The 20,081-nt window shown below is 39.3% G+C and overlaps 2 protein-coding genes, 1 non-coding gene and 1 pseudogene across 8 annotated transcripts; 1 reads left to right on the top strand and 3 right to left on the bottom strand.

Moving 5' to 3' along the window:
- The first annotated feature begins 4,675 nt into the window (after nt 1-4,675).
- Nucleotides 4,676-4,782, top strand: LOC147937710 (small nucleolar RNA R71). The gene has a single exon (XR_015567525.1). It is a non-coding gene; the product is annotated as a small nucleolar RNA R71 (small nucleolar RNA).
- Nucleotides 4,783-11,894: 7,112 nt separating this feature from the next.
- Nucleotides 11,895-13,833, bottom strand: LOC104710420 (cytochrome P450 71B25). Its single transcript, XM_010427024.3, is given in 3 exon segments — nt 11,895-12,074; nt 12,076-12,662; nt 12,751-13,833. Coding segments are annotated over 3 exon segments (1,509 nt in total). The 5' UTR covers nt 13,639-13,833; the 3' UTR covers nt 11,895-12,040.
- Nucleotides 13,834-15,749: 1,916 nt separating this feature from the next.
- Nucleotides 15,750-17,013, bottom strand: LOC147937711 (binding partner of ACD11 1-like). 5 transcript variants are annotated; one of them, XM_087467669.1, is made up of 4 exons: nt 16,874-17,013; nt 16,516-16,591; nt 16,307-16,420; nt 15,750-16,177 (listed from the first exon to the last, which is right to left on the bottom strand). In XM_087467669.1, the coding sequence occupies exons 2-4, from the start codon at nt 16,558-16,560 to the stop codon at nt 15,929-15,931; spliced, it is 408 nt and encodes a 135-aa protein (XP_087323795.1). In that variant the 5' UTR covers nt 16,561-16,591; nt 16,874-17,013; the 3' UTR covers nt 15,750-15,928. The 5 variants fall into 5 exon arrangements, with proteins under 5 accessions (XP_087323795.1, XP_087323797.1, XP_087323794.1 ...); XM_087467671.1 differs by having other exon boundaries at nt 15,750-16,181; nt 16,688-16,985; XM_087467668.1 differs by having other exon boundaries at nt 16,688-16,953.
- Nucleotides 17,014-17,137: 124 nt separating this feature from the next.
- On the bottom strand, nt 17,138-18,941 carry LOC104710421 (cytochrome P450 71B4-like; annotated as a pseudogene). Its single transcript, XR_015567239.1, has 2 exons — nt 17,977-18,941; nt 17,138-17,888 (listed from the first exon to the last, which is right to left on the bottom strand). The product of XR_015567239.1 is annotated as a cytochrome P450 71B4-like (transcript).
- Nucleotides 18,942-20,081: the final 1,140 nt, after the last annotated feature.

The raw sequence follows: 20,081 nt of genomic DNA on the forward strand, positions 1-20,081 counted from the left end.
TGTACTTAACTTCAACAGGGAGGTGACATGCCTTACCATAGATCAACTGAAATGGTGTTCGTCCTATTGGCATCTTGAACGCTGTTCGGTACGCCCAAAGTGTCTCATCCAGCTTGACAGACCTATCTTTCTTCGAAACCCCAACGATCCTTGACAGATTCCCTTGATCTGCTTATTCGAAACTTCAACCTGCCCGCTGGTCTGAGGGTGATACGCAGTAGACACCTTGTGCTTGACCCCATACTTTCTCAGCGTACTCTCAAACACCTTGTTGACGAAGTGAGTTCCACCATCACTAATCACTGCTCTCGGTATCCCATATCTTAGAAAAATTATACTTTTGAACAGCTTTAGAGCAACCTTGTGATCATTGGTAGGACTGGCAATGGCTTCAACCCACTTAGAAACATAATCAACTGCCACCAAAATATAGACATTGCCATTTGATGGCGGGTTGAAAGGACCCATGAAGTCTATCCCCCAAACATCAAATATCTCTACTTCCAAGATCAGGTTCTGGGGCATCTCGTTCCTCCTTGTGATGTTGCCCATCCTCTGACAAGCATCACACTTGGTGATGAAACTGTGAGCGTCCTTGAACAAGGTTGGCCACCAGAGACCTGCTTGGAGAACCTTCTGAGCTGTCTTGAATGTGGCGAAATGACCTCCATAGACGGAACCGTGACAATGCTCAAACACTCCCTGTACTTCCCCTTCTGCTATGCATCTTCTGAACAGACCGTCAGAACCTCTCTTGCACAGATAGGATTCATCCCAGAAGTAGTGGTTGACTTCTCTGAAAAACTTCTTCTTTCTGTAGGGATCCATGTCATCAGGAACTTCTCCACAGACCTTGTAATTCACGAAATCAGCATACCATGGCGCAGTATCCGAAGTGATCGCCATATAGTTGATTTTTAGGTTCTCAACCCCGGTGTCATGCATCTGCTCACAAACCTGGGTGACCAGAAGTTGTTCCTAAGGCATTGAGTCATCTATTGGAACAGCATCTTCAATCCTCATCCTTGACAAGTGGTCTGCAACTCCATTTTCTATTCCTTTCTTGTCAACTATCTCCATGTCAAACTCTTGGAGAAGCAGGATCCATCTCAACAGTCTCGGTTTGGTATCCTTCTTCGAGTAGATGTGTCTCAGAGCGGCATGATCGGTATACACAATGACCTTCGAACCCACAAGATAACTCCTGAATTTCTCGAATGCAAACACAACTGCTAGGAGTTCCTTCTTTGTGGTAGCATACCTTCCCTGGGTCTCATCCAAGGTGTGACTCGCGTAGTAGATGACATGAAGCTTCTTGTCGATACGCTGTCCTAGAACTGCTCCAACTGCAAAGTCTGAAGCATCACACATGATCTCAAAAGGATGATCCCAATTCAGAGCTTGCACTATGGGTGCTGAAACCAAGGCTTCCTTGATCTTGCTGAAGGCTTGCAAACATGCTGTATCAAATTCGAACTCAACCTCCTTGCACAGCAACCTTGTCAAAGGTCTTGCAATTTTTGAGAAGTCCTTGATGAATCTCCTGTAAAACCCAGCATGTCCCAGAAAACTCCTGATTTCCTTCACTGTCTTAGGCGGTTGAAGCTGAACCATGACCTCAATCTTTGCCTTGTCAACCTCAATTCCTCTTTCAGAAATCTTGTGTCCTAGAACGATCCCTTCTTCAACCATGAAATGACACTTCTCCCAATTCAGCACCAGGTTCATCTCCTCACATCGCGTCAATACCCTGCACAGATTCAACAAACAGGAGGAGAAAGTGGAACCGTATACAGAGAAGTCGTCCATAAACACTTTCACTGACTCCTCAATTAAATCCGAGAAAATTGAAGTCATGCACCTCTGAAAGGTGGCAGGAGCATTGCACAAGCCAAATGGCATGCGTCTGTAGGCAAAAGTGCCATAGGGACAAGTAAAGGTTGTCTTTTCCTGATCATTTGGGTGGATAGGGATTTGGAAGAATCCACTATACCCATCAAGGAAACAATAATAGGGATGACTAGCTAGTCTTTCCAACATTTGATCAATGAAAGGCAGAGGAAAATGATATTTCCGAGATACAGCATTCAACTTCCTATAATCTATACACATCCTATGTCCTGTGATGGTTCTAGTTGGGATTAACTCAAATTTTCGTTTTTGATCACAATTATGCCTTCCTTCTTAGGTACACAGTGCACTGGAGATACCCAAGTACTATCAGAGATATGATAGATAACTCCAGCATCAAGTAGTTTTTGGATTTCTTTCTGAACTACCTCTTTCAGATTAGGATTCAATCTTCTTTAGGGTTCAATACTAGCATATGATTCATTTTCAAGATTGATCCTATGGGTGCAAAGACTAGGAGAAATAATCTTGATATCATCTAAAGAATAACCAATAGCCTTTCTATACTTTTTTAGCTCAGTTACTAGCATCCCCAATTCATCATCACTCAACCTAGCATTCACTATAACAGGATAAGTAGAATTGCTTCCCAGAAAGACGTACCTGAGCCCGGAAGGAAGAGTTTTGAGTTCTACCTTTGGAGCTTTAAGTTCTGACCAGTCGTCAGCATGGGAGTCTGGAATGATCGCGGTCGAGTGAGAGGGGTGCGACTCGATCGAACGGGACATTGGTGTCTCGAGTCGGATCTTGACGTCGGTCGAGTGGGAGATATCACGTTCTGAACTCTCTGTCTCAACTGCACGTACCTCCTCTGCGTCAGATAGCTGCTCAAATTCCTCTGATCCATTCGTTTCTCTATGGGAATCTAGCAGATGGTTGTAACAAGTGGTCTCCCCATGCAGAAATCCTTCTTCTCCATCTTTGATTAGAGCAGTTTTGAGATGATCTTCTCCAGCTAGTTCCTCCAACAACTCATCAGCCAATTTATCCATCTCTTCAATGTAGAAGACTTGTCCTCCTATCGTTGGCTTCTTCAAGGTATCCTTGATGTCAAACTTCATAGTGAAGTCGTCGCCCAAATTGAGGTCAATCTTGCCATTTCTGACATCAATGATGGCTCCAGCAGTCGCTAGGAACGGTCTTCCTAAAATCAGAGGATCTTTAGGTTGTTCATCCATCTCCAGAACCACGAAGTCGGTTGGCACTTCCACGTCTCTGATCCTGACAGGTAAATCCTCTAAGATACCATGTGGAAGTCTCACTGATCTATCTGCAAGGATGAGGGAGATGTCGCATCCCTTAAACCTTGTGAAACCTAACCTCTTAGCCACAGAGAATGTCATCAGATTCACTGAGGCGCCAAAATCACATAAGAACCTCTCAAAAGACATAGGTCAATTGGAGCAGGGTAGAGTGAATGATCCAGGATCTTTGAGCTTCTTGGGTACAACCTTCTTCTGGATGATTGCACTGCACTCAAGACTTAGTACAACATGCCTTGAACTTCTTTTGATCTCTCCATCACTAAGTCCTTGAGGAATTTCTGGTAGTGAGGAACAAGTGCGAATGCATCCAGTAATGGCATCCTCAACTTAATCTCCTTGACTTGTTTTTCGAACAAGAATTTGTATTTCTCAGTAAGCTGCTTCTTGAACCTCACTGGAAATGGTAGAGGAGGCTTGTATGGTGGAGGGATGAACCTCGCAGGTCTGTCTTCAGAAACAACAGGCTCCTTAACCGCTTCATGTTCGGACTGCGTCACTGGTTCAACCGGGTCTTTGACTGCTTCGTCTGGGTTCTCCATCTGAGCATCATCCTGACCAAAATCCTCCCCAGCTAATTCCTCACTGTCCTCAGTGACGTCTAGAACTCCTTGCCTGGGAGGCAATGTTTTGCCACTTCTCAGCGTAATGGCATTAGCGAACTCCTTGGGGTTCTGAACAGCTTTACCTGGGAATTGGCCAGGCTTTGGGGCAGAAGTAGAAGCTGATTGGCCCTCCATGTACCTTATTTTCGAATTCAGAGTTTCGAATTTGACGTTCAGATCATTGTAGGAACATTCCATCCTCTGACTAAGGTCAGCGAACTTCTTTGGAGTATCCATGGAACCGCTAGCTTGGCCCTGAAGAATTTGTTGCATCATCTGCTTCATTTCTTGATCTGGGGTTAGTGTAGGCTGAACTGGTTGAAGGCGGAATCCTGGCGGTGGTACTGAGGCAGCTTGGTAACCCTGCTGGAACTGTTGTTTTGGAGCGAATCCTGGATTGTAAGGCACAAAAGGTTTTTGTTGCCCTTGTTGTTGTTGTTGAGGCGGGTACACCTGATCTTTGGATTAGCAACATTGGTACTTTGGTAAGACAAATTGGGGTTCGTCTTGTAGGGGTTGTAACCTTTGTTGTATCCACCCTAATTCTGAATATAGCTGATCTCTTCACTCTGCTCACCCTCCCCATCTGGAACTTGAAAAGGGTCATCCTCAGAGACGAAGTGGACGCTCCTCTGCTGGCTCAGCAAGATACGGTCAAGCTTCTCATTGACATTCTTGAGGTCCTTCTTGTACTTCTCTTCAGACCCAACGTCGCCGCAAAATGTGCGGTCATAATCCTCGTTGTAGTTGCCGTCGGACTGAGCGAAATTCTCCACCAGTTGCCAACCTTCATCGACGTCCTTGTTCAGGAAGTTACCGTTAGAAGCGGTGTCAAGCAGCATACGTATTTTGGGAAGGACACCACGGTAGAGAGTACTCAGTAATGACTCGTTGCTGAAACCATGGTGTGGGCAATGGCTGTGGTAACCCTTGAAATGTTCCCATGCTTCACAGAATGATTCTGAGCTCTTCTGAGTGAAGCTGGAAATCTCATTCCTGAGACGTGCTGTTCTGGAGTTGGAGAAAAACTTGGCCAAGAATGCTTTCTTGCAACCATCCCAGGTGGTGATTGATCCCTTGGGAAGGTTTTTCTCTCATTGATGAGCCTTGTCTCCCAGGGAGAAAGGGAAGAGGTGCAACTTGTAAACATCCTCACTCACGCCGTTGATCTTGGTGAGACCACAAAGACGGTCGAACTCGTCCAAGTGGTCGAGTGGATCCTCCATAGGCAACCTGTGAAACTTGTTTCGTTGGATCATGGTGATCAGACCACTTTTTATCTCGAAGTTGTTGTTCGGCACGGCGGGAGGGACGATTCCAGCACGTTGAGTATGAGTATTCGGTGCATCCCCAGCACCAATGTGTCGCGGTCCCTGATGTGGTTCATTCTGGTGTTCCATAGTGACGTGTGCGGGATGATCAGTGGGTTGACGAGCTTGTCGTGGGCATTGCAACCGATTGATTTCGTCGATCACAGGAAGGAGATTATGATGCCCTCTTGATCTGGTGTGCATGCAAGGTTGCAATCAATAGGTACCTGAGATGCAAAACAAACAAGCAGAAAACCAAAGTAAGTCAGTACTCAGAATGATTGTGTAACAGAACTTAATTTTGCAAAACTTGAAATCTTAAATGTAGCAAAAAGAATCCCAAATGGCAACGGCGCCAAATTGATACTAGGATTTTTGTGTGTCTTATCCTATCAGGTCTCAATTAACCTTATGTATTGTAGTACTTAAGGTGTCAATCCATATGGGATGTTGCTAACAATCAAGATGCAATTAAGAAATCACAAGTCAAGCCAATTCAAGAAGAGTGTTTGTCTAACAATCCTAGAATGGTCAAAATGCAAAACGAAAATGAGTTACAGAACCATAAACGCAAATGTATGACAAGTACCGAACAAGAATAAGTAATACCAAAAACGATTCTAAGCATGAACAAACGAAACAGTTCCAGGAATATAATAAAAATCAGAAAGAAAGAAGTCCTAAGGATGGGGTAATTGATGTCAGTGGAATATCCTAGTCTACAGAGTGTTAAACATACCTCAAGCAAACTATCCCTAAACAATGAACATCACAACTTAGCTAATCTAATCTCTTGGCAAAATCTACTCAGACTCAACCACTTCCATACCTAGCTCTCGCTAGAGAAACGTGGTCGAGCAGGCATGACAAACAAGTTCATTCACGTCAACAAACATCCTAGACAACTAATCTCTTAGGCTAAGAACATAAGTTTCTGGCACTAGTTGGTCAGACATTTCATCAAACACCTTTTGGGTGTGGAAATGTCTCGAACCTAGTTCCAATTGATCAGAGAGAAACTAGTAATTCTAACTCTAGTCCAAAAAGGAATCATACAAATCAAGCTTAAACACCCTACATCCTAAGATCCTCCACCTAATCTATCCCATCCTCAAGAACTAACGCACTACTCAGATCTGGAAATCATCTTCAACAATACAAACTCAGAAAACATTGAAACAAGCATTCTTAGATAGGTAAAAATGAGATGTACAAGTTTGTAGAAGAAATCAAATGCAAATACTCAATGTATTAAAAGATATCTGGATACAAAGTCTGAGAACGGTTTTTTGGTGGCTAGGGAAACCTTACAAAATAAAAACGAGATAAAAACTAAGATGATGTCGCAAAGACTTAACAAAACATATTTATAGTAAAGACATAAAATCCCTAAAACTTAAAATGACAAGATGAAGAGCGGTTTGGGAATCTCCTGAAGCGTGTAAGATGGAACGTCTTACTGACATGTGCGAACGAGTAGTGACTCGAGTAAGTCATGGCGTTGGCTCGAGTGGAGTGACGTCGACTCGAACGGTGGTCGACTCGGACGGTGCGACTCGAGTGGAGTGATGATGCTGGCCCGAGTGGAGTGATGTCGACTCGAACGGCGCGACTCGAACGGCATGACTCGAACGGCACAAGGTCGACTCGAACAGCCTGGCTCCAAAGTCTTCTAAATACCTGAAATACTCCAAAATGCACGATGTATGTGAAGATAATGCAAGAACTACCTAAATATGCAAAGTGTACAAAAGAGACTAGAAATTTATGCAAAACAATTAGTTATCCTAACTAAATGCATGACAAAAACATGTTTAGCAAAGACAAAATATAGACATATCAACTGGTGTGTTTTAATGAATCCAAATGCAACTTGTTCCCTGATGTAGTGGTAGTCTCTATCAAAATGTTTTGTACGATTGTGAAGAGCAGGGTTCGTTGAGAGATACACTGCTGAGAAGTTGTCACTGTAGACCTGAGTAGGCTGAAACTGTGAAATACGAATATCACGTAGAAGGAAGGACACCCAAGTAATCTCTCGAGCTGTGTACGTAAGAGCTCTATACTCTGCTTCTGTTGACGAGTGAGAGATAGTTGGCTGTCTCTTTGTAGACCAAGAGACTAGGTTCGATCCTAGCAGAACACAAAAACCTGTCGTCGAGCGTCTGGTTAGTTTGCATCTGCTATCATCACTGTCACAGTAAGCAGAGAGCGCTAGTTCGGTGTTTCTGTCTATAGGTAGACCCATGTCCATTGTTCTTTTAACATAACGAAGGATCCTCTTTAGCAAACCAAAATCAGAGACTGTTGGTGAGTGCATTCGTTAATAGATGAAGTTGACGGCGAACTGAATATCGGGGCGAGTGATAGTGAGATATTGCAGCTTGCCAGCAAGACTTCTGAAGTTTGTCGGTTCTTTGAATAACTCATAATTTAGCTTGTCCAACTGTTCCGGTAGAGGAGTAGGCATCGGGTTGCATTCACTCATTTCTGCCTGATGAAGAATGTCTTTTGCATAAGCAGTCTGATGAAGAAACAGTTCGTTGGTGGTTGTTTCTATCTATATACCCAAGAAATAGCGAGGACGACCAAGATCTTTCATTGCAAACCGATTGTTAAGAGCTGTGAGAAGTTCATCGAGGAGATCTTGATTTCTTCCTGTCAAAAAGATGTCATCAAGGTAGAGCAAAAGGACAAGAGTGTTCTTACCTCGATGACAAACAAGCAGTGACAGATCGGCTGTGCTGCAAACAAGACCAAAGTTAATAATGAAGTTGGTGAAGAAGTCAAACCAAGCTCGCGGAGCTTGTTTTAAACCGTACAGAGATTTGGTGAGACAGCAAACATAGTTTGGATTTCTTGGATCCTCGAAACCTGCAGGTTGATACATGCACATAGGTTCTTGCAATTCACCATGTAGAAAGGCGTTGGACACATCCAGTTGCTTTAGTGGCCAATCTTTTGCAGTGGCAACATCAAGGACTAGGCTTATTGTAGCTGTGCGGACCACATGACTGAATGTTTCCAAGTACTCCACGCCTTCTTCTGGACCAAAGCCTTTGGCAACCAGGCGGGCTTTGAGCTTATCTATCAAGCCATCTAGATGAAGGTTGGTCTTGAATACCCACTTGGAGTTTAGAATATTCATGTCAGCCGTAGGTGGCACTAAGTCCCATATCCTGAGCCCATGAACACGCCTTATCTCTTCCATAACAGCATCATTCCAACCAGGGTGATTCATAGCAGCAATAATCGACTTAGGTTCCTCACAAGTATTTAGAGAGGAGAGCAGAACATACCGTGTATTTGTCTTCTGTATTCCTGCTTTTAAACGAGTGGTCATTGAATGAGTGTTTGTTGCAGGAGCTGGATTTAAAACAAATTGTTCCTCCTCTTGATCATTGTCTGCTTCACTGTCTTCTAACACAGGGTCATTGTTTAGTACCGGTTCTGCAGGTTGATCTGCGTCTGCTGCAGGTAAGAAGACCGGTTTTGGCAGCATTTGAACTTGAGTCGATTCTTCAGATAGAGGGATGCCTGCTTTATGTTGCCAAGCTTGAAGAAGCGGTGTTGGATATGCAGGAACCAGAGACTGAAATTGCTCTTTGAAAGGAAACGTTTGTTCATCAAAAATAACATGCCTGGAAATATACACCTTTCCTATGGGAGGATATAGACATCTATACCGTTTGTAATGATTATTAAACCCAAGAAACACACACTGCAACGAACGAGGATCAAACTTGTGTTGTGCTTGTGGTCTGAGGCATGGATAACAAGCGGATCCAAAGACACGGAGAGATAAGTAGTCTGGTTTCGTTCCAAGCAGAGTTTCATAGGGACTGAAACCATTTAACACAGACGAAGGTAGCATGTTACTGATATAAGTGGCAGTGGAGAAGGCGTCGACCCAATATTTCATAGGAGAATGACTCTGAAACAACATTGACAACCCAAGTTCAACCAAATGACGATGCTTACGCTCTGCTAGCCCATTCTGTTGCGGAGTGTAGGGACAAGAGATCCTGTGATGAATCTCATGTTCAGCAAAGTGAGTTTTTAATCTGTTACTCGTGAACTCACCTCTACCATCACTTTGAAAGACTTTTATCTTAAGATTGAGCTGATTTTCCACCATTGTTTGAAATGCAATGAAGACTGAAGCAAAGTCTGATTTGTGATGCAAGGGGTAGAACCAAGAATATCTTGAGAAATCATCAATAAAAACTGCATAGTATTTAAATCCTTGATTTGATACAACTGGTGAGGGACCCCAGAGATCACAATGGACTCGATCTAAGGGTTGTAAAACACGAGAATCAGAATCTAAAAACGGTAATCTAGAACTTTTCCCCATCTGGCAAGCCTCACAAACTGGGGAAGTGATGCTCTTATTCACTTGTATTGCCTTGATGTTTTGAAGTTGCTGGAGAATCTTCAAGTTTGAGTGTCCAAGTCTATGATGCAAAACATCTTCTGTCGCTGCACACTGACGGTTGGAGTAGAGAGCCACAAACGCTTGATTCTCCATCACATAGAGTCATGCTTTACAAGAACCCTTTGACACCACTTTCTGAGTGGTTAAATCATTGATATAGACATTATTAGCATCAAATAACACACCACAAGGATATAAATCACATAACTTGGACACAGATAATAGAGATTTTCTCATATCAGGACAGACTAACACTTTATGTAGAGGGATGATACCTTTAGCAGAAGAGATGATGGTGGATCCAACATGAGTAAAAGGGAGATAAGCTCCATCTCCTACCATCACTGTATCATTACCTTTGTAAGCCGTAGCATGTAAACCAGAAGTTGAGGAGGTGACATGTGCAGTAGCTCCAGAGTCAGGATGCCATTCCCTTCCACTATCATCGGATACACGCAGAGAGGAGAAGGCTTGAGTGGTGGCTTCACTCTGATAGTTGTTGTCAAATCGGTTGTAACACTTGATAGCTGTGTGACCGATACGTCCACATATTTGACAAACTGGTCTCTCTCCCTGAGATGAACAGGACGACTGATGCTGGGGAAAGCCTCGACCCCTTGATGAGTAACCACCTCTGCCTCTGTTCTGACCGAATCGACCTTTCCCACGGTTGTTTGGTTGGTATTGCAAAGCACATGGGTTCGTTTTGTCAGTGTTAAAGGCGAGATGTGGAGATGGTGAGGAAGTGTCCTCATACGACTGCAACTTTTTGTCAAATCCTTGGACCTCAGCAATCACATCATTGAACGTTGGAGCTTGGAGCTTGCTCAGGGAACTTTGGATAAATGTCGTGATGGGGTCGTAGTCTCTGCCCAGTCCATTGAGAAAACCAAAGATTTTCATGGATTCATCAACTGGTTTCCCAATGGAGCTCAAGGAGTCACAAATCGCCTTAAACTCTCGACAATAGGTTGGTAAAGCCTTTTCTCTCTTGGACAGGAGCTGCAGACTTCGACGGAGGGAGAACTCTCTGGCAACTGCTCTTGTTGAAATTCTCTGCGAGAGACAATCAGATCTCACGCAAAGTTTGGAGATTGTGAACATGACCGAGGATTTCTTCAGACAGAATACCAAACAACCAAGAACGAACAAGTTGATCGGTATAGAACCACGACTCATACTGAGGATTTGGGACTTCACTGGAGACTTCACCATTGACGACGAGGCGAGTCTGAGCAGGCGCATTGACGGCACTATTGACAAAACCGATGAGTTTTTGACTTGACAACAGAGATTCGAATTGTGTCTTCCACAAAAGGTAGTTTGAGTCAGTCAGCTTTAGAGTGATAGAGCTGGTGACGTGGACATTGTCTGGAAAAGGAAAAGTGGCGGCCATTGTTTCACCTGTTAGGGTTTACAAGGACTCCAATACCATGAAAGAAAGGAGAGAACTTTGGACTGACTTGAAAAAGATTATTGCTTTCGACAAATTTACAAAGATGGTTAATATTTACATTTTATAGACCACTCGATCGAACAATCTAGAATAGGTAAAATATCTTATCCTCCAGCTGTCTCTAGTGAGTCATCAGGTGAAGATTCGAGAACGTTGAATCGATTCTTCAGATGGAGTGTCTCCCTCTTCGTACCGTTGATACTCTGTTTCTAGGAAGCTCCCTTGTTTGTCTTTTTCTGCGAAGTGGACTTCATTGTTGGGCTTGTATCATTGTCCGAGCACATCTTCACATTTGAGTCCAATGGTTCTCTTACATGGATATCGTCTTGAGCTTTTTTCTTCACCCTAGGGTTTCTAATGAGTTCCACCGTTGAATGATCAATGGTGAGTTTGAATGGTGTCTACTTCAGCGAGATAAATATTCTATGTCAACCAAGACATTAGATTTAAAGATACATATATACGTTATACTCGAGAATGAGGAAGTAGAGAGATTTGTTTGCTTACTTGGATGATAAATGGTGATCTTCATGCTCTTGCTTATATGTATCATATCTAAGAGCGAGTTGATTATATCAAGACGATCTTGAAGCTGTCAAGCTGGTGTAGGTTTCCGATGATCGGAAGCTTCGATGGGCTCTGAGAAAGATTTCGTTTCGATTCTTTGATTTTATTTCCCAACATTAACGCTAAGAGAAACAAAATGAAAATACAAAAGCATTGACATTGTTTTCGTTTTCCTCTGTTTTGTTTTGTGCTATATATTTTGGTGATGTTGAAACAGAGTATTCACTGCAGACTATAAAACAGGAAAACGTCTTTACCACGGCAACATAAGTCAGAGTCAATACATTATACATATTAAGTCACTTGTCAATGTCATGTTGTGTTTGTGAGGCTAAGCTTTCAAAATTGTCTTCAAAATATGCTTGAACAATTATTGAATCTCAACAGCCCAATGGACATCAGAATTACATTTATTTCAGATTTATTTCAGAACGACATGACACTTTTTATTTCAACAACAGATACATTACACAGTTATTATATATCATTCCTCAAGATTCAATGGCCACATCAATGGCGAAGGATAGGTAAAAGCTCAAGAGGAACTTTCTTAACAATAGTGACATCACCAGATTCTTCCATGTCCATATCTTTCTTCTCGTCAGGCAATTTCCAATCAAAGAAGTATAGCAAATTCAAGAGTGCCAATTCAATGGTCGCAAGACCCGAAGTCATTCCTGGACAAATCCTACGACCAGAGCCAAAGGGTATAAACTCAAAGTTTTGTCCTTTGTAATCCACAGGACAGTCGATAAACCTCTCCGGGTTAAACTCCTCAGGGTTTTTCCAGTAATTCGGATCTCGTCCTATCGACCATGCGTTAACCAAAAGAAGTGTTTTTCGAGGAATGTCGTAGCCTTGAATCTTGATATCAGCCATTGTTTCTCTTGGAAGTAAAAGAGGAGCTGCTGGGTGTAGTCTTAAGGTTTCTTTGATCACAAGCTTCAAGTACTCAAGCTTATTGACATCTTCTTCCTCGATTCTCGCCTTAATACCGATGCAATTTCGGATCTCGTCTTGAGCTTTCTTCATCACTCTCGGGTTTCTAACGAGCTCTGCCATCGCCCAAATCATGGTGATGGCACTTGTGTCTATTCCAGCGAGAAATATATCCTAGTTCAATAAAAAAGACATTATCATTAATTAAGGATATATAGGTTAGATTCGAGAATGATGTAAGTAAAGAGATTCTTGTGCTTACTTGGCTGATTCCTTTTAGATGATCAATGGTGAGCTTGAAAGTTTTATCTTGTTCTTGTTTATGTATCATATCTAAGAGAGTGTCTACGATATCAGGACGATCTTGATTTGGTATCTGTAATTGATGATCATCAATTATATGATTAAGAAAAGTATCAACCTCAGTGAAGACATTGTTAAGCCTCTTATGTTGGCCTGACACAAAGCCTATAAACCATCCAAGACCAGGAATAGGAAAAAGATCAGAGACTTTGAAAGTTAAGCTTCTCTGCGCTTCATACACCAGTTCTTCGATCTTATCTTCACTGAAATGTTTGTTCTCTAAGAAACTCTGTCCAAAGACAGGTCTGAACACGATACTTGCAGCTAGGCAGAAGAGGGTTTTGCTCAAATCCACCGGAGATTGCTTCAAAGCCAATTCCCTTAGTTTCTTAACCATCAAGTCAGTCTCTTCTTCCCTAACATACCTGAAAGATTGAACCTTTTTCACGCTGAAATACTCACGAACCGAAAGCTTACGCAGCTCTCTCCATGCATCACCGAATGCCCCAAGGCCGATGTTTTTGTTGTTACGTGAGAAAACCCTTGTGGCGTTAGTGTTAGGTCGTGTGCAACACTCAAGGTCATGTGTTTTAAGAGCTTCTTCAGCCGCTTCACTCGATGAGAGCAATACCATTGGGACAAACCCTAGACGGAGATGCATCACGGGTCCGTGTTTCTTGGAGAGATCGTAAAGGCATCTGTGAAGCATCCCTTTCAGCTCGTGTAAGTTTCCGATGATCGGAAGTTTTGCTGGGCCGGGAGGCAGATTCTGTTTCGAATCCTTCATCTTTTTCATCATTAACGAGAAGAGAACGGGAAGGAATAGAAGCAAGAGAAGAATCGCCATTGTTTTGGATCTTATGTTCTTTAGAGACAGAGAGATAGAGATATAGAGTTTTAAGACACAACAACAACGTTTTTATTACGAATGAATACACTGGCCGATTTTGTTGAAAAAAAAAAGAAAAAGAATACACACTAGCCGGTTTGGATGTATGAGCGAGCGTGAGGCTAATATTGTTTGAAGAATATCATTACAAACTGTTCTTTAATTTAGTGCAAGATATATTTAAGAAGTTGAAGGAAAAAAATCAGATTTTTTACTAAAAAAATAAAGAATATCCAACAAATTAACAAAGGAAGAAGAATATATTTAAATTTAAAAAACATAAAATTTAAAATAAGATAAAACCTTTTTAGCTAAAAATCTTTGATTTATATAATATTGGAATTGGAAATAATATCATCATAAATGTAGACATTGACATGTGTAAGTTTTTTTATTTTAGTAAAGAAAATATTCCCTTTTTTAACATACATTAAATAATTTAATATAAAATTTTCTATAAGACTATCTATATTCTTATCTTATAACATTAATTCTGCGAAAAACAATTAGGAGACTATATAATTTCTTAATATTTATGGTCCTTCATTCATTGGTTTCAATGTTAAAAAGAAGAGAAATTAAAAAAAATGTTGTAAAAATGTTTATTTTTCTTTTGAATATATAATTTAATATTAGATTTTTTTTTTTTTTTTAAAGAGAGATATTTGTTTCCAGAAATCAGAAGCAATAATGTAGAATCAATAATGGCCAAGTAGAGACAGAAAAAAAAAAGAAAAAAAAAAACATGTTACATGCATGTAGCTTTTACATTAACTAGGTTAGACCCGCGCTACGCCGCGGGATTGGATTTTTATTTTATTTTTGTTATATTTTTTTGTTTTTTGTTTTTTTCCCAATTTCATTATTTAATATATGTTATTTTAAATTAAGTTTCATAAATTTATGCTGTTTGAAATCAAATTTCATAAATTTTTGATAATTTCAATGGTGATTTTGTTTTTTGTTATTATTAAATACTTGAATTTTTGATTTCATAAAGTTAGTTGTTGAATATATTTTAATTTTATTACCCTAAAAAACCTTAAAAATAAGTTTAGGGATTTCAAATCCTTAGTTCTTGATTTGTTTCTCATTCACAAACCCTCAAAAATAGTAAGATAAATTACTCTTTGATGTCTACTTTGTAAATTTTCTTGATAGATCTTAGTACTTTAAGTTTAGCCACTTCAACATTTGTCTCCTTAATCTCACATAATTTATCTCTTACAACATATTACATATTTTATAGTTGTTCTTGTCACTTATTTTATTTAATTTTTCTGTTAATATTAATTCTGTAAATAAAAATTGTAAACATAAATAAACAATTACATAAAATTATTCAAAATTGTAGAGTTAAATAAAAAATTACAGTTATTTAACAGAAAAGTGAAATAAACATAAACCTAAAACCCTAAACCCTACAATACAAAAACCCAAACTAAACTAAACCAACCAAAGAAGATGACTGATTCAAAATCAAACAAACAAAACACAAAAGACCAACTAACACTTACATATTGTTAAGCTGACGGATAAAACTCGAGAAGTTATTGTGCTTGAAGAATCTCAGAAGACGGTCTCTAGAAAACTCCGGTGGATTCCAAACGATGAAACTCTTGTTGCTCTGACTCCACGAGACGATCGAATCCGATGAAGAATCATCAACCATCTCATATTTTTTGTAAGAAAAGGTGGGAGTGAGCTTGATGAACCTCCATGATTACTCTCATCGATCTCTAAAACACTTTCAAAATCTTTAAAAACTTTCAACTCCTTGATTCAATCTACTGCCACAAAAAGCTATACAAATCACACTCAAAAAAAGCAGAGCAAGAGAGTCTTTACATCAACTATATGTTCAAGAACCAAAAGATAAAAGCTTTTCATGTCAATAACTTTAGTACACAGAAACTACAGTTAAGGACTCAAAGAACTCTCACTGATTCCGATCAAAACTGGATAAGATTCAAAACCCAAAATTCCCTTAAGAAAAGAAAGCTTCGAACTTGAAACAAAAACCCCAAAACCTCACCAATATTGTTTCTCAAAATGAAGCAAAAACAATCTGGAGCAAAAAAAAAGACATTAAACTTATAAACATATGAGTTAAATGTCTATGGAAACACACTTGCGTTACTATCCAACTCTTTTGTCAATGAAAGGTGACCACTAAATAGAGAACACTCGGTTCCTTGAAAACAGAATGTGACACACCAAATCGAATACAAATTATGTTCTCTACACATTACTTTTGGTCGGTCATTCTGACTGCTTCAAGTCCGGTAAAGATTTTGTCAGTGAGACCAATCATCTGCTCTAATTGGGAAACTCTAGCCATCGCCACAACTGATACACCGTGGGAATCGTCAAAGGTTTTACCTTTGCTTAAAGCGTCTTTGCCTAGCACGAATCCTGTGGCAAGCATTGTTTTCACCACTTCTTGATCTTTAGTCACTGCTTCTCCAGCGTTGAACTCGCCTGGTTGAGCATGAGGCTACCTGATTGAAGAACGAATGAGCTTTAGAAATGAGACCAAACATGAAACCAGTGAGTGTAAGATTCTACTATCTAATAAAACACAGAAAGATCAAAACTGAGAGATGTGTAAAAGAGAAATTCATACATTTGAGTATGATTCATCTTCAAAACCTCGCGGAGTCGCATTCCAGAAATCGAACTCTTCGTGATGCTGTCCCCAACGAGTAATGCAAACACGCTGATCCAATATCGTTGCACCCTGAAGAAAGCGAGAATTCCAATGAGCCGAGTTATTCATACTCAAGAGACACAAAAAGAAAGAACATAAGTGAATAAAATCGAAACAAGACTTACACTGAGTAAAACAGCAGTTTCTTGAGAATAAGAATCCCTGAACATCACATAAGTAGTGCAAGCTTGCTCACCCGACCTAGTCTCGTTAACAACATAGCAGATAGCATATTTTAACCCAACAGTAAACTAAATTCAAATCGAGAAGACAAACCACCATAGCCAAAACCTATACCACTTCCACAACCAGCTCAAAATTCTAAACCAAACTGTAACCCAGGAACCCATGGTCTGAATTCGCAACTATATGCGATCGAAATTCGAAATTTAACCTCCGATAAGACTAGCGTCAAAACCGAGTCCTGCAACCAAAACCGAGTCCAAAGGGTTGACCAACTTTTCCGACGTTTTTGATCCTAACCTGAGGAAGTTTCTAGAGCGCAATCCCTTGTCATTGTATCCGATTCTTCTTTGTCTCCGATTCTTCTTCTGTTCTCCGATTCTTCTTTGTCTCCGATTTTTCTTCTGTTGCTAAAAAGTCAGATGATTCAGATGAGGATGCTTTTGTCCAGCTAAGGAAGAGAAAAAAGAGAAAAGCTGAGTTGTATTAATTGTTATAATTTGATAGGTTGTTGAGTTTTACTGAGGTGTCATGCTCTGCTTCAATACAGAAGCTGAGAAACTCTGGAAAGAAACATTGTGTTTTTATTGTATTGATTTCAACAACCGAAAGGGCATCATGCTGTCTCCGTCAAAATTACATAATTTTCGCAACAACATGAGTATTGGTAGTTCAAGTATTCTAATTTCAAGAATCAATGGGATCATCAATGGCGAAGAATAGGAAGAAGATTAAGAGGAACTTTCTTATCAACTGTGACATCACCAGCTTCTTCCATGTCCATATCATTCTTCTCGTCAGTCATTCTCCAGTTAAAGAAGTAAAGCAAATTTAAGAGCCCCAATTCAACGGTCGCAATCCCTGAAGCTATTCCTGGACAAATCCTACGACCAGAACCAAAGGGTAACATCTCAAAGCTTTGTCCTTTGTAGTCCACAGAACAATCCATAAACCTCTCTGGATTAAACTCTTCTGGATTTTGCCAGTTTTTAGGATCTCGTCCTATAGACCATGCGTTAACCAGAAGAAGGGTTTTTGGGGGAATGTCGTAGCCTTGAATCTTGATATGACTCATTGTTTCTCTTGGGAGTAACAGTGGAGCTGGTGGGTGTAGTCTTAAGGTTTCTTTCACCACAAGCTTCAAGTATTGAAGTTTACAAAGATCTTCTTCAACGATTCTTTCTTCCTGTTTGAATCCAATGCAAGTTTGGATCTCGTCTTGAGCTTTTTTCATCACTCTAGGGTTTCTAACGAGCTCTGCCATCGCCCAAATCATAGTAACGGCGCTTGTGTCTACTCCAGCGAGGTAAATATTCTATGTCAACCAAAAGACAATAGATTTAAGGATATCTATATATAGGTTATATTCGAGAATTATGAAGTAAAGAGATTTGTTTGCTTACTTGGATGATTCCTTTGAGATGATCAATGGTGAGCTTAAATGATACATCATGCTCTTGTTTATGTACCATATCTAAGAGCGAGTCGATGATATCAGCACGATCTTGAGTTGAAATCTGTAATCGATGATCATCAGTTATATGATTAAGAAACGTATCAACCTCAGTGAAGACATTGTGAAGCCTCTTATGCTGGCCGGACACAAGTTCTATAAACCATCCAAGACCAGCAATAGGGAAAATATCGGATAATGTAAAAGACATATTTTTGTGAGCCTCAAACATGAGTTCTTTGATCGTTTCCTTATCAATATGCTTGTTCTCTAAGAAACTCTGTCCAAATGCTGTTCTGAATATGATACTTGCAGCTAGGAAAAAAAGGGTTTTGCTCAAATCCACTGGAGAATGCTTCAAAGCCGATTCTCTAAGTTTCTTGACCATTAAGTCACTCTCTTCCTCTCTAACATACCTGAAAGATTGAACCTTTTTCACGCTGAAAAACTCGCGAACGGAAAGCTTACGCAGCTCTCTCCATTCATCACCATATACACCAAAGCCGATGTCTTTACCGTTACGCGAGAAAACCTTTGAGGCGACAGTGATAGGTCTTGTACAACACTCAAGGTCATGTGTTTTAAGAGCTTCTTCAGCTGCTTCACTCGATGAGATCACGACCATTGGGACAAACCCTAGACGGAAATGCATCACGGGTCCGTGTTTCTTGGAGAGATCGTGAAGACATCTGTGAACCAACCCTTGGAGCTGGTGTAAGTTCCCGATGATCGGAAGTTTTCTTGGGCCTGGAGGCAGATTTTGTTTCGATTCTTTGATGTTCTTCTTAGTCAATATTAAATACAAGAAAATGGGAACGAATATAAGCAAGAAGTAAGACAGAACAATCGTCATTGTTTTCGTTCCTCTGTTTTGTTCTCTGCTTTTTCAAATATAAGGGAAACAGAGTATTTTTTTTTTTTGGACAAAAGGGAAACAGAGTATTATAAGACAAAATAACAATGGTTTTATACTGAGAGAGAGGCTAAAAAAATCTCATACATATATAAGTATTAAAGTATTTTCTTATTAAAAAAATTTATGATTTGATACGTGGCATATTGAAAAAGTTATAAACAAGAAAAAGGTACAAATAAAATGGGATACTTTTTCAGATAATGATGTATACTTTTTTTTTTTTCAACCAAACATTAATTAAAATTAAAACAAAACTCCTAAAATGATGTATACGTTTGTAGCAAAATATATGATTTCAATCAAACATTTCAAATGATTTATGTTAAAATAACAAATCATGTATTATTCAATTATGGATTTTATAAAATCTAATAAAATTTAATATTAATCAATTATAGAATCTCAGGTTATTGAAAACATTTTCTGAAGATTGGATTTTTAAAAACTCAAATCAATTAAATATGCAGTTAAATACACCCTTTGAGTTATAAAGAATTGATTTATTGCAGTTGCAACTTGACATGTGATAGCAGCTTCATCGTTGAGAAACGGTGAGAGTTTCTTCAAAAAAATATAAAAATTATTTTAGTTGTATAATTTTTTATTTTTTATTAGTAGTTGAATTGTTGTGTAAATTATAACAATTAGAGAATTTATACTATCTTCAAAATGAGATACTTCCTCAGGCGACCAAACTATAGTATCAAGGTTATTATTTTTTTTTTTTGTCAAGTATCAAGATTATTTTATACCATCTTAATAATAAAGTAAAGTTTCCACAAAATCAAATATCTGAGAAAATGTCATTTGTTACATAATCTTTTGACATTGTCATTCTATTAAAATTTAATATATAAAGTCCTTTAATTTTATTAAGTTAATAATTAAAAATTCATTAAGATCCAAAAACATAAAACAATTATACAGTATTAAATATGAATCCAGTTTCATATTTCTTAATCTTTATTTTTATTATTAAAGTATTATATAATATATTAGATATTTGAAAAGAAGATGAAAAATCACATGAAACTTGAGAACTTATATTTAAATTATATATGAAAAAACCTTTTTAGCGAACTAATAAAATGCTAACTTGTTAATAAAAAAAGATTGTAAAACATCTGAAAGTCTATTTT

This window comes from Camelina sativa, chromosome 9, assembly GCF_030686135.1.
Source record: "Camelina sativa cultivar CO46 ecotype springtype chromosome 9, ASM3068613v1".
Taxonomy (NCBI): Eukaryota; Viridiplantae; Streptophyta; class Magnoliopsida; order Brassicales; family Brassicaceae; genus Camelina; species Camelina sativa.